Raw genomic sequence first — 13921 nt, 5'->3', positions numbered from 1 at the left:
TGTGTGTGTGTGTGTGTGAGAGAGAGAGAGAGAGAGAGAGAGAGAAGCATCCTTATAAACCAGTTTTGCTCCTATTTAAAATAGAAAGGCTGTTTTCTCCTTTTGCAATTTAAAAAGTCCCCTTGGAGGCCTGGGGTCTCATCAGATGAAATTCATCGTCTCTGACATGAAAGAGCGTTCAAGTCCAGTCACGTTCCGGAGCCCCAGGGGAGCTGGAGGCCGCATGCGCCTCACGCAGGCTGTGGCTTCGTGGCGCTCCCCGCTGCCTGTGGGTATTAGGATATTCTTGTCCTGCAGAGGAAATCCTTTTTGATAAGAACAGGATCATTCTTTTCGTAACTCTTTGACACGGTGTAGTTCAGGGACCCCTCCTCCTCCACCACCGTCTTTCCTCAAATTCCATTTGCCAGTTTCTTTTTCTGCAACAGGATTCTCTGTGTTTTCAAAAGCAAGGGGTTAAGCCCATAGTCTGCGATAAAAATTCACGTGATAAAAAATTCACATCGGGCTCAAAGAGCATCCGAGAATTGAGGGAGTCAGCTAGGAATTTCGCGGGGTCCTCAGGCTGGAGACCTGCTCTGGGGGGCGCGTGCACATGCGGGGGGCTCTTCCCTAGGTCCCAGCCCCTCCGCCCTCCCCGTCCCTGAATCCTGTCGTGCCATGGGGCTGCCCACACCCTCCACGCTCTTCCGCGGCCGTCCCACTTCCGCTCTTCATCTCAGGGTCCTATGTTAGGTCCCACCTTTCCCTGCTCTTAACCCGTCACTGCTGTCCACCGTTGGAATCTTCGGCCTTTGAGTAACACCCCAGCTCCGCCGGAGCCCACACCCGGCCCCCTTCCCGAGCGCATGCTCTTCACTTTTTCTGTCCTGGTTTGCTCCGTTCCCAGCCTTTGCGGTGCTGTCCCTCCGCCTGGCGTGCCTTCCATGAGAGCTCCGCATGGCTTGCTACTTCTCGTTCAGTCTCTGCTTAGATGACCTCATTTTCTAGAAATCACCGTTTCCGGCTCTGCTGCTCTACATATACCAGGCTATGTAGAAAAAAAATTAAAGAAACAAATAATATACAAATAATATATATCCAGAATATAGTAGAAATATAGTAGAATACATATGTTCTCCCAAAAGCTCTAGAATGATCAGGATCTTTATACATGAGTTAACACGGCTGTGTTCCAGTAAAACTTTATTTACAAAAACAGGAGGCAGGCTGCATTTGGCGTGTGGGCCGTGGTGTGCCGGCACCTGCTGTCGAAAGCCAAAGATCATTGATGTCCTTCCCATAGGGGCTGCAGAGCCTCAGGCACGTCCTGGGTTTATCACCCTCAGGTCTCAGCCCGCCCAGCACCCTGCCCCGATTTCCTCCCACTTCCCATGGTGCTGCATCCACACAGCAGTGGCCACCGCCCCTTCCCCCGTCAACAGATCCAAGAAGAATGGGAGGGAGAAGCGGCGTCAGAGAGCCTAGCCAGGATGGCACAGGGAGCCAGTGAGACACACACCTTGCTGGGTGCTCAGGGCCCAGCCCTGCAGCGGATCTGCAAAGCTAGTGACTCACTGTATCAGTGCGAATCCTGCAACATCTATTTTGTTACTTCAGAAAACATGCTTGCTTATTATAGCTCAGACATCGGGGAGCTACAGGCTGGACACTTGGGTGTGCAGGGCAGCGCGGGGGGGCGTGGTGTGCAGCAGCCTACTGATGAAGGGCCGGGGACAGCCTTCCGCCCAGGGCTGGGGGGTGGGGGGCAGCATGTAGGAGGGAGAGCACTGAATGCGTGGATGAAAGTCGGGGCTCTGAAAAGGGTCAGCTGTGTGAGGTTCCTAACCCAGAAATGGGGACGGGCAGTTGGTGGTCAAAGACGAAGCCGTGTGTGTTTATGGCTTATTGTGACCAAATGGAAATGCAGATCCACGCTGCCAAATTTTCCAACTTTTTTTCACCAAAAAGTATCAATTGTTGTTTTAATATAAAATTTCTTATTCTTAGGGGCACCTGGGGGCTCCCTTGGTTAAGTGTCTGACTGTTGGTCTCAGCCCAGGTCTTGGTCTCAGGGCTGTGAGTTCAAGCCCAGTATTGGTGCCATGCTGGGTGTGGAGGCTATGTAAAAATTAAAAAAAAAAAAAAATCACAAGTAGGCAGAAAGGCAGGCAGAGAGAGAGGAGGAAGCAGGCTCCCTGCTGAGCAGAGAGCCCAATGTGGGGCTCAATCCCAGGACCCTGAGATCATGACCTGAGCAGAAGGCAGAGGCTTTAACCCACTGAGCCACCCAGGCGCCCCATAGACTTTCCTATATTTAAGCGTTGATAACTACTTAGATATTTTGGGGTCATATAAAACGTTGTGGTTCCAGTCCACTCCTAGGCCCCATTCTGAGTTATCTCCCTCATACAAGACCCTGAGAAATAGAAAAGTCTAAAGTTTGTTTCACTTTGAGGGATGCTACAGACATTGATTTTGCTTTTGTCAGCTTTTGGGCTGGAGACCTCCTGCATGAGTGAAAGCAGCAAATTTGTTGACAGTTCCATGCAGAGAGAGACAGAGCATTAACGAGCTCGCTTTTAACTAGCAAAGCTTTTGCCTTGAGTCCAGCCTGAGCAAAAGGAGCAATTTTTGAAAAAATGACCTGGGCTTAGTTCTAAGTACTGCTGCAGCCCCTAATGACTTCTGCGTGCTAGACAGAAAGGCAATCCCCTTTTCTCCCATCAGAAAAGATCGGTCCCCGTGGCTGATGAATTGAAGAGAGGGAAAGATTTTCTTTTGCAGTTTGAGATGCAGCCTGTGTCCAGCCTGGGTGGAGAATTCTGCACGGGGAGATCAGAAACTTACATTTATTTTCTCCCTAATATGTGCCAGGATCTTTCACATGGCCTGGTTATTTCAATCTTCCCAACAACCCCGCAAGGGTATGGGTCACGGCGCTCATTTCTCCTGGTGAGATTAAGCAAGTGCTGACAGCACACAGCGAGGTAGCGGGAGGGAAAGCCAAGGGCCTCCAAACTGAGTCTCAACCTGCATTTTCTAGAGCTTTGCTGACCTGGTACTTTGGGCCTGATCCAAGTGCCTTCTTCCCGGCCGCATGCCGTGTGCTGGGCACTGCCAGGGGCAGAATGGGACTCGAGCAATGTAAATTCTGCTCAGAATGTCAGTGATAGAGGCAGGAAGGAAAACTTCTGGTGCACATCATGGCCTGATCCCAACATTTGCAGACCCATAGCCCTGTTCACACTGCATGTAGCTACAGCCGGGGCCAGGGTGCCTGACGGCACTGGTGTCCCACCTCAGGATCCCGTCAGGACACGACCCTGCACTCAGTCACCCTGCCAACTCAGTCCATCCGAATTTGCCAGACTTTCTCAGCGTCCCCTTGTTAATTGTAACCTGGACACTTCCAAACAGTGTTGGCCAAAGCTCTGATGACGTCTCCCCCAGTTTGGGGTTGTCTGACTCTTCTCATGATTAGACTGGGGTTATAGGTTCAGGGGGACGGTGTGTCACAGAGAAGAGCGCCGAGTCTCCTTGGGGAGGTTGGCCTTGCTCATGTGGTCGACCCCGTGTCTGCCAGGTCCCCCCACGACAGACAGCTCTCCTCCTCCCACGTTCTGGTCTTTTAAAGCAGCTCAGAGTCCAGCCTACATGCAAGAGGAGGGGAATTAAGCTCTGTGTCCTACAATTTTATTTGATTTAAAGTAACTTAAATTGAAAACGCAACAGCCAATATGGCGCCTGCCCGGCTCTTCGGCACAGACCTGAAGCGTCTTGTTAGTTAGGGCCCCTGTCCTGGGGCTGACCTGGGGGCCACCACTGTGCAAGCCAGTCAGCGTAAGTGCCCCAAATAAATTGTGATGTGATGGTGACTTTTTTTTTTAATGGTTAACTATGACATCCAAGCCCTTCTGGAAACTGTTCCCAGAGGATTCATAAAACCAAGCAAGAGCTTGGTCCTCCTTCTGGAACTTCTATTTTGGGATCAATTGAGCCAATCATTGTCACATATAGGCAGGAAAAGTGTCAGCTTGTTCTGGACTGCTCTGCATTTCAGAAGGCGGTAACCACAGGATGATACTGTTTTGACCCGAAATAATATGAAAGTAGGTGACAATGTCCCCTCCCCGCCACAGCCAGTTTGTTTTTATCTGTCTTTCCCATTCTCCCACACATGCCTGGTCTGTCACATAACTGTCCCATGCCTCAGTTTTCCTATCTGCAAAATGGATACAAACATAGTGACCCATTGATGGGCTTGCTGCAAGGAATCAAGGAATTTGTCTGTGTGATGGTGGCTGACTCAGTGCCTGGTGGGATGTTAGTCATGATTCCTGTCATTGAAGAGTCACTGCCACTGCTGGCCTCCCCAAGATACGCTATTGATTAATACGTTCAGACCATTTCACTTATACGCTAAATGTCACTTTTTTAAAAGATTTTATTTATTTATTTGGCAGACAGAGATCACAAGTAGGCAGAGAGAGAGAGAGAGAGAGAGGAGGAAGCAGGCTCCCCACTGAGCAGAGAGCTCAATGCGGGGCTCGATCTCAGGACCCTGGGATCATGACCTGAGCCGAAGGCAGAGGCTTTAACCCACCAAGCCACCCAGGCGCCCCCTAAATGTCATTTTTAAAAGGATCTTTATATCACTATTATTACATGAAAACCCATATTGCCTATTATATATTTAATCCAACTGGAGAGATATAAAATAGAAGGCAGTCTCTGAAGTTCTGGGTGCGGGGGCCTGCCCACGGCTCAGAGCCCGCGGCCCACTTTCTGTTTGCAGATGAGCTGACCCAGGAGCTTGTCTCAGGACCTGCTGAGACGCTCTGCAGGGGGACTGTCAGGGCTGAGGATGGGGGTAAGTTTGTCAGGATATGAGACAGTTATTTCAAATGCCAGGTCCGGGCACCACCTAAATTTATCAGAGAAACACACTTGGTCTTAGAAAAGCTTAGCTAAGTGACTCTGCGGGTGGTTTGCAACCAACTCGCTTGCAGCCTTTCCCTGAGTCAGAGACGGCGGGAGACATGGCCAGGCTCAGACACTTGCCGAGCGAGACCCTCAGAGTGCCCCCTGGACTCCACGCTCTGCTTCCGCGCTCCCGAGCCCCAGAGCGTGCATAGTGACAGCTGTTCGTCTATATCCACAGGGGGTGCTGCTGGAGCGGGATGTGGTTCACTCAAGAGGGAGAAGCAGGGTGTCGCTTTACTCTTCTGAAAATAACCCTTGAGTTAAAAGAACTCGGGGATGCAAAGTTCAGAGAAGCAAAACGAGTAGCATCTACTCTTTGATCCAGAGACCATCTGCCCGAAGGTGGGACAGTCCCCGTTGAGAGCTGGGCACTGGCCATCATGATGGAAGGGACTGGGAAGCTCAGAGTCCCCCGTGGAGTTGAGCCTTCCTGAGGTCTGCTCGACGGAGGGGTGAGCGTGACTTGGCCCAGCTGTGAAGCGGAGTCGGTGAGGGGTGGCCATGACCCAGACGGGTCTCAGACAGGCTGTCTTTAGTTCCCAGATTTCTAAATTGGGGAAGTTTCAGCTCAAACTGGTTTCTCTTAAAAAATAGAAGACGTGGTGGTGCTTGCCCACGGTCGCTGGGGCTGGGGCTGGGGCTGGGTAATGGGGCCTTTCCTCAGAGGGCAGGCACCCTTCTCTTTGCTCCAGTCCCAACCACCTCTGACCATCAGCCCTGGACAGCTGCATGTGCCCATGTGACCCCAAGGCTTTTGGGGGCAGCTCTTTTTTGTTTCTTTCTTTCTTTCTTTTTTTTTTTTGAAGAGTTTGAAGTCTTCTCTGTAGGGTCATCTCTGCCAAAATTTCTGAAACCACCATCCCTTGACTTCTAGAAGAAGAGAGCTATGACATTGGTGAGGTTTGCCATCTTGGTACATCTGAAGGGTGCCACTGTGTCCCACTGGCATAGCCAGCATGGTGGGTGGGGAGCTGTGGGTGCCACAGGTCGCTGAGGACATGGGGATACCGGACTCCCAACATTCCTTGCCGCCCCAAACTCTCTGGCAATTTCTACAAAACCTAGATGCACGTATAGGTCATGGTCCAGTGGCTGCATCCCTAAACAAATCCTGGGCACCAAGAGGTGTGTTCAGGAGTGTTCTTTGCACCATTATTTTTAAAGGCTCCAGATTGGAGTCAGCCTCGGTGTCCAACAACAGCTGAAGAAGAATGAGCGGATTTTGGAATATTTGTGCTCGAGATGAAGGGGTGAAGCCGAGCAAAGCTGCTGTTTCACACCCGTGGATGAGTCGTGGACAAAATACTGATGAAAATATCCAGAGCCCAGAAAGGTGTTTCCATTCAGTCCCCATCAAGCTAAGGAAGGGGCATAACGACTTTGTGAAGCTAGACGTCTCAGTGGTGGTTACCTTTTGGGAGCGTCTTGACTGGGAGGAGACAGGAGAGAAATTCGGGGCAGCTATAAATGGTCTATTTCTCGATCTGGGCTGTGATTATGCTGAGGTGAGAACTTTGTAAAAACCAGCAGAATTGTATGTCTAGGATTTGTGCCCTTTTGTGTGTGATGTTCTGTTTTCATCAAAAAAGTTAATTTTAAAATATCCAAAAATGGTGCAAAAGGAATTTGTCCATTGTGTGGCATCGGATGTACCACATGGAAGACAGGTGTGGCTCTATAACTAAGGACATATTTTCTAACACCTGGGGGACCCCAAGTCATAAGGCAAAGTCTGTCGCTATTAATGGAAGTGGTCTGTCTTTGGGGAGAGGAAAGTCTGCCTTACCAAGTCAGTGTCTGGGAAGTGTGGAGAGCTCTTTATCTGAATTTGCAGCCTAACCCTGCCTCATTGTGACAGATTGTAGAAGGACCATTTTCATTTGCTTGTATAGCTCAAGGGCTCTGTGGTAAAGAATTTGAGATTTAGTGGGTGGAGAGAAAGTATGATTGGAGAGCGAGTATGGAGCTCAGAATCTCTCTAGGAAGTAGCGCCATATTGTGACAATACTGATAAGTCATCTCTTGCAAAAGCAGAATGCTTTTTTATTTTTTTAAAGGCACTTAAATATTTTACGTTGCTGTGTTACTTGTAGAAGGATCCTAGGAGGCCCATCCTTTACATTAACTAAGTTATAATTGATAGGTTTTCTTTCTCATGTTGGCAGCTGGCAAGCTCAGTACTTAAATGTGATATTCAGTCCATGGGTAAAAATCTTCTTTATGTGACTTCCCAGACGTACATTTTTCTACATTTTGTTCTTTTTCTTTTTAAAAAATCACTATTCTTCACTGCCTTATTGCATAAATATTTTTATTTATTTTTGTTTTTAAATATTTATTGATTTGAGATAGAGCAAGAGAGAGAGAGAGAGAGAACATAAACAGGGGAGCAGCAGGCAGAGGGGGAAGCAGGCTCTCCACTGAGCAAAGAGCCCAACCAGAGGCTTGATCCCAGAACTCTGGGATCATGACCTGAGCTGAAGGCAGCTGCTTAACCGACTGAGCCACTCAGGCACCCCGGTATAAATATCTTTATTATAGGCATCTTTGAATTCTTTTTTTTTTTCTTTTTTGAGAGTAGGTAGAATGCAGTTTATAAAATAATTTGCATTGAATATGCTGAACAAGCATAGGGTAGAGACACTTTCTATGCAGGGATTCAATTCTAAAGTCAGCATGTTATGTTGAAATCATATATAGGAAAAATGACCCTGAGAATCCCCTTGGCAGGAGCTGTATTGGAGATAGACCTAGCAAGGGCTGGCCTTTCCCACTGGAATTGGAGAAGACTGCTCTCTGTTGGTTGAGGACCAGACATGGTGGTGGTTCCTCTGGGAAGATGCTTGTGGACACATGGCTGGGGACATATTTGCCTCACTTCAGGCTCTGTCCCAGGAGGCATGGGGGACACCCTTTGCAACATAAAACTCACTGTGTTACGGTGAACGATTCAGTGGTGTTTAGTACCTTTATGATGTGTACAATTACTACTTCTACCTCATTCCAAAACCCTCTCATCACCGCAAAGCAGATCCCATGCTCATTAACCACCACTGTGTACCCTTTCCTTACCCAGCCCCTGGCCTCCGTCAGGGGGCCTTTTCAGTCTCATTTACCTGTTTTTAACATTTCATATTAAAGGTATACAATACGGGGTATTTTATGACTGGTTTCTTTCATCCAGTGTGTCTTTGAGGTTCATTCATGTTGTAGCGGGTGTCTCGATTCATTCTTATTTATGGCTGAATAGTATTCCGTTGAGTGGCTAAACTGCATTTTGCTTATCTGTCCGTCAGAGGGTGGATATCTCGGTTGTTTCCACCTTTTGGCTATTGAGAATAGTGTTGCTCTGAACATTCATATACGAGTATTTGTTTGAACACCCATTTTCAATTCTTTGGGGTGTATACCAGGAGTGGGATTACTCTGGTAATTCGGTTCCACTTTTCTTAGGAATCATCAAACTGTTTTCCATAACAGGTACACCATTTTACATCTGTACCAACAGTGTAGGAGAGTCCCAGCTTTTCTGCCTCCTGGGACAGGTGGCATGTTAACGGTTTACCTTTCCTCTCCCCTTGTTCCACAACCTCAAGAATCCTACGTGGAAGAATTTTCATAGGTTCAACTGCATTGTTTTTGGTGGAGAAGAGCGGTCTTTGGGGGAGCCTGTGTTCTGATGAGAGTGACCAATGGGAAAAAAGCAAATTTTTGACTGTGACTTACTTTCATAAATAAGTGACTATGTTTATTTTCCATTAGTAGGACGGAGCATAGGTTCCAAGTACATGCAAGTTGATGAAATATTATGGAGAGAAGCTTTATTTAAAATTCAGATGTTTCTCCTGTTCATAAGCTTACGTTAGAACCTGCTTAGCATGTTATATTTTCCCACTTGAGCTTGTCTCTAACCCATGTTAGAAAAATAGCTTTTAAATAGCACAGTGCTTCTCTGTAATTGCATTATTGGCATATGTAGTATGCCTGAATGTCACACAGGTCTGGAAGTGCATAGGTCTGTCGTAGTTAAGGCAAGTGCACGTTTATAGATCTTCCTGAATAAAGAAAAGAACTCAGAGGCTTGTCTATCTCCTCCCTAGACCTGAGCATTATAGGAAACCAGATACAGTTGTTTCAGTAACAGTCTGTTTATTGGCATAACAATCTCTCACATTCAAATGGCCCTTCCCAGTTTTCAAAGTTTTTGTCTATGCATTCTGTCTTTTAAATCGACACTCAGTAGGTGTTAGAATTAGGCCTCAAACCCATGTCCTCCAGGTCCCAGTGATTTCTCCATATCACGTGATGATTAGCCGATAGTCCTGGCCTTGAGCTTAAGGGGCAAGAGTTGGGTCAGGACCCCATACAGCGTCCTGGAGCGCCCCATGGACAGCACCATGGACAGCGCCATGGACAGCACCATGGACAGCACCCCAGACAGGGGCAAAGGACTCCTTCCATTCGTCTCCTTCTTACTTTGTTTCAAACGCTTTCACCCCCCAAACCCCCTTACACATGCGTACACACATGTGCACACACACACGCATGCACGCATACACACAAACACATGCAGCACACACGCAATCCCTTCTTCTTTCAAACCTCCATCCTCCTAGCTGTGCCTCTAGGCAAGAACCACTTGTGAAGACTTTTCAGAAAGAAAAACACATCCCAGTGTTGACTTAAATTATTTTTAGGATCTGTTATTATAACAGATAGTCATTACAACCTGATTTTACTAGACTTGCATATTATAACTACATAGTTTCTGTATTATACTCAAACTTATTACAGTGGTATATTTATAATTCATAACATAATTACATGTGCCCAGTGATAAAACTGGTTTATAAAATTTTTACAGCCTCCCTAAACCATTAAAACCAAAATGAATGAACATATTTGAGAGAAACAAATGCGTGAGGCCAATAAATTCCAAATTCAAACTTTCTGTAATTTCATATGTCAGGTATTATTTTTCTTAAATATTCCTTTATAGTAAAGAGAGTACCATTTGGCAGTTGGCTGAATGTTGATTCACTGTTCCTGCCAAAAAAAAATCTTTTTTTCCCAAAGATTTATTTATTTGTTGGAGGGTGAGAGAGAGACAGAGAGAGCAGGGGGAAGAAGCAGGCTCCCCGCTGCATGTGGAGCCTGACGCAGGGCTCAGTCCCACAACCCTGATATCCTAACCTGAGCCTATGGCAGACGCTTAACTGACTGAGCCATCCTGGTGCCCCTTGGGTCTTTGATTCTTAAGCACATACGAAGTCATTTGTCTCCGTCTATGTGACCTTTGTTAACTTTTCATTATCTCAGGTCGGCAATTTTATTTCCCACCATGACAATCTGCATTTCTGCTGTCATAGCATACATGACCCTGCACCATGGGGCCTGGATCCCGGTTGGCCACACCTGTGAGGAGGGGCTGTCTCTAACTTGCTGTTTCCGGAGCGCCCAGGGAGCCCCATGCCTGACACGTACACACTGAAGGATGTCACTGAAGCGAAGGGGACTGACAAGTCATGACAGAGTGCTTCCCATGTCTCAGTTTCCCTCCGGGGAAAGTGGTCATCTTACCATCGAAATGTGGCTTTAATTATAGCTCTTGGTGCAGGGAGGTGGCCTTCTGAAGATCTGGTGCCCCTCGTCTAGCTCTGGAACCACTTTTGGGAACCTGGGGGGATGCTCCAGCCACACCTCCCCGTTTGAGGCAGGTGCCACATCTTAGCTCGCGAAGCTATAAAAAGCCTCCACAGATTGGGCAGCAGAAGCTTCATCTTCTCCCGGTCCAGGCGCTAGAATTCAGGGTGCTGCTGTCTGGTGAGAGCTTTGCTCCTGGTTTCTGGGTGGCCCCTTTCAAGGTGTGTCCTCATGTGGCCTTTCCTTGACGCACGTGCAGAGATCGCTCTCCTGCCTCTTCTCATAAGGGCATGGGTTCTGGTGGATTAAAGCCCCACCTTGTGACCTCATTTAATTACTGCCCTAAAGGCTCCGTCTCTGAATATAGTCATAAGGGGAGATTAGGGCTTCAATATCTGAATCTGGGGGCACAGAGTTCAGTCCTTAGTGGGTGGCCAAGGCAACAGAGGAGGTAAGCACAAGTGGGCAAACTTATCTTTGGTGACCCTATATCTTCTTTCTCTCCTCACACACAGGGAATGCACCCCCACCCCATCCTAAGTACACCTAGCACCCCCTGACCTCACCCCACAGATCTTTTATTCTCATCAGATCTGAATTTTTTTTTTTCTTAACAAAATGCCCAATTTATAAGCTAACTCAACCTGTAGACATATCTGTTATGGGAAGGAGTGCACAGTGTATGTTTTATCTGAATTAAGAGCCAACATTTAAAAACAGGGATGTTTCAGATAGAAACCCAGACTTCCAGCTCCCCAAAACCAGGACCAGCTGGGTTCCCTTCCCACTGGCTGGAGCCGGGTTGCCATTGGCCTCTTTAGATGGGCAAGAGCATTTCCAATCACTGCATTTCTTATCACTCTAGAATATCCTTGTTTTTGGGCCAGCCTACCCTGTTATGTTGCCTGCTTACTCCCTGGGGTGTTCGAATTTGTATGCTTGGGTCCTTCTCTTTCTCTCTTATCGTTATCAGAATTTATTCTTTCCCGCCATATTTTTGCTTAAGAGGAGATAAAAAAGTGAAATAAGCCTATTCCAGGTTAATGCATTAGTGGATATTAACAGATCAAAACACTCAGTGTAACTGGCTCTTCCTGCAGTTGCCATTTGAGGGAGGTTCTAGGGGTACAGGGTCCCAGTGGTCCTCAGATCAGATCCCAGAGCTCTGGTCGGGCCTGCTGGAGCTGGCCCTAACTTCTGTGTATTCCTCTAAGAAGTGGAGTGGAGACCTTTGCTCCTCTTCCCTTGTGTGCTTGAAGATAGTCGGATTTAGCAAAGCATCCGTGCGTCTTGGTTCTTACAGGGCAGGCCCTGTCTCACCATGCACCTCCCGTTTGGTAAACCCGAAACCCTCTGACTCTGTTTGACTTCACACACTTAAAGGGCGTAAGGCTCCACCTGTTCCCATGGCGATGCTCAAACCCTCCCGAGGAAAGCAAATCCGCCATATCCCTGCAGACGCGAGCAAACACACTGGTGCTGGCTGTGCTCTCTTCACGCCGCTATTTCAGGTCAGGAGCGCAGAGCTAGGGGGTGATTTCATGCAGTGGTGTTGGGAAAGTTCTTCATTATCTCCGTCCTGGTGATGCATGAGTCACCAGATCCTCGTCTTCAGGCCGTGGGTGTGTGTCGTCAAACTCAGATCCCGGCTCTCAGATGCGGTCCCAAGTCACCAGTGCTGCACCTGCACAGCCAGGGACGGCAGTGGGGGCATGACTTATGCCATGGCACGGAATGTGCACCTGGCGTCCGAGGGACCGGTGTGGCTGGCCGCTCACCCTGGGCTGTGGAAAGCCTTGCTACTCAGACAAGAGTGTCATATTATGTTAAATCCACCCTGTCCTCCTCCTCCCTCTCCTGAGAATTGTCATAGCCAGTGCCACCCGCGCCTGCTGGGAGACTCATTTTGTCGTGTTGCGACCACAAGCCCACATCTTTTGGGGGCCTGCCGGTCTCAAGCATGCGACCAATACACAAGGTGATCTGTATTTTGCTTGGTGGCATTTCTTTGGTGGTGCAGATTAATTCAGAAAGGAGCCCTTTAATTGGAGCAGGGACGGCGTCCCCGGGTGGGCAGCTCCGGTCCTGCTCGGTGTCAATGATGAGAGCTTCCAGGGTAAGTCTTCTCACTTCTCAGCATCTTAATAGGATCAGAAGCATGAACAGCAGCCATTTTCAGAATCTTCCCCCCAGTTCTGCATATACATGCATGTCAGGGCGGCCTCGGGCCCATTATGACAAGGGGTACCGTTTGCAGTGACTGTCGTATGCAGGACAAGACCACAGGACCACCCCTTCCCCCACAGCAATCGGCCCCATCACCCCCGCCGCCAGCCACCTCTAGGCTTTCTCAGGGGGTAAACAGCAAGTGTGGATAAAGCGAGGTGTCCATAAAGTGGGCAGTGAGTCCCAGTCTTTGCAGGCTCACACTGGTATCTTCTCTCTCTTCCTCGGGCCTTTGCTGGGTGTTTCTGTCAGTGAACGGGCTTCTTTCGGCATCATTACCCGAAGCGCTTTGGCACCTAGCTTGGGTATTTTGTGATAATTTCAGTGTAGGTTGGAGGATTGTTTCGGGATGGTTTTGTTTATAGCAGCTGCCTTTGTGCGGTTGGCTTTTCTAGGGGAGTGGGGGAGGGGCAGTAAACTAAGTGGTACCCGAAGTGCCCGTTGATGCTTGGACCGATGTGGAGAAATGCCGTCCTCCAGACAGGGGGGTGGTTCTTTTCCTCGGCGTGGGGACACCATGGATCCGTGCTTCCTGGAGAGGATTTAGGTCCTGAGCTTGTTTTCTTGGGAAGATTGATTTCATCAGGGTAAGCTGCTGCCCTCGAGTCACTGAGAAGGAATATAAACAAAACAAGTGGATGAACCATTTCTATAGCCCCCAGATAACTGGGTGAGAGGGCCAGCACCATTCCCCTTCCCGATGTCCCTTTCCTGCAGCCCACTCTCCTAGGTGCGATGCAGAGAGAGATGTCGTTTGGTGGTGGTACGTGGGAGATGGGGAGATGTAGGCAAATGTGGTATCTGCGGTAGGGAAGGGATACCCATTTGAGCCAAGATCGTGTGCTCAGGGTTGTGTGAGAATTACTGCATGGCGTCTCCATGCCTCCCGGTCGGGTAGTAGGCACTTCTATATCCTTAGATCTCAGAAAGTGTGGAAGTGTCAGACAGCCTACTCGAGACCACGCAGGTTGCAAGGGGAAGACTAGAGGCTATAGTTCAGCTGTTTGACCTCAGAATCCATACTCCAACCCCTAGGACCCCTGAGTGTCTCCTCTGATCCTCTGAGATATGGCTGTGTTTGTTGACT

At 48.4% G+C, this 13921-nt stretch overlaps 1 protein-coding gene across 11 annotated transcripts in view; it reads left to right on the top strand.

The window, feature by feature from the left end:
* The window catches only part of RIMBP2 (RIMS binding protein 2), a 203029-nt gene that overhangs the window by 99471 nt on the left and 89637 nt on the right, over positions 1-13921 (top strand). For 3 of the 11 annotated variants that reach the window (XM_082698202.1, XM_082698192.1, XM_082698193.1), the window contains exon 1: positions 12651-12724. The exons of 4 other annotated variants lie outside the window; for them this stretch is intronic. In XM_082698202.1, the coding sequence (XP_082554328.1) occupies positions 12707-12724 (18 nt within the window). In that variant the 5' untranslated portion in view covers positions 12651-12706. Of the gene's footprint in view, positions 1-12644; positions 12725-13921 lie in introns of those variants that run through there. 4 more of the 11 variants (XM_082698191.1, XM_082698196.1, XM_082698195.1 and 1 more) reach the window with 3 other exon arrangements.

The sequence above is a fragment of the Mustela nivalis genome, assembly GCF_964662115.1.
Source record: "Mustela nivalis genome assembly, chromosome: 14".
NCBI lineage: Eukaryota > Metazoa > Chordata > Mammalia > Carnivora > Mustelidae > Mustela > Mustela nivalis.
Note: the sequence above shows the minus strand (reverse complement) of the source record. Positions and strands in the feature narration are given on the sequence as shown.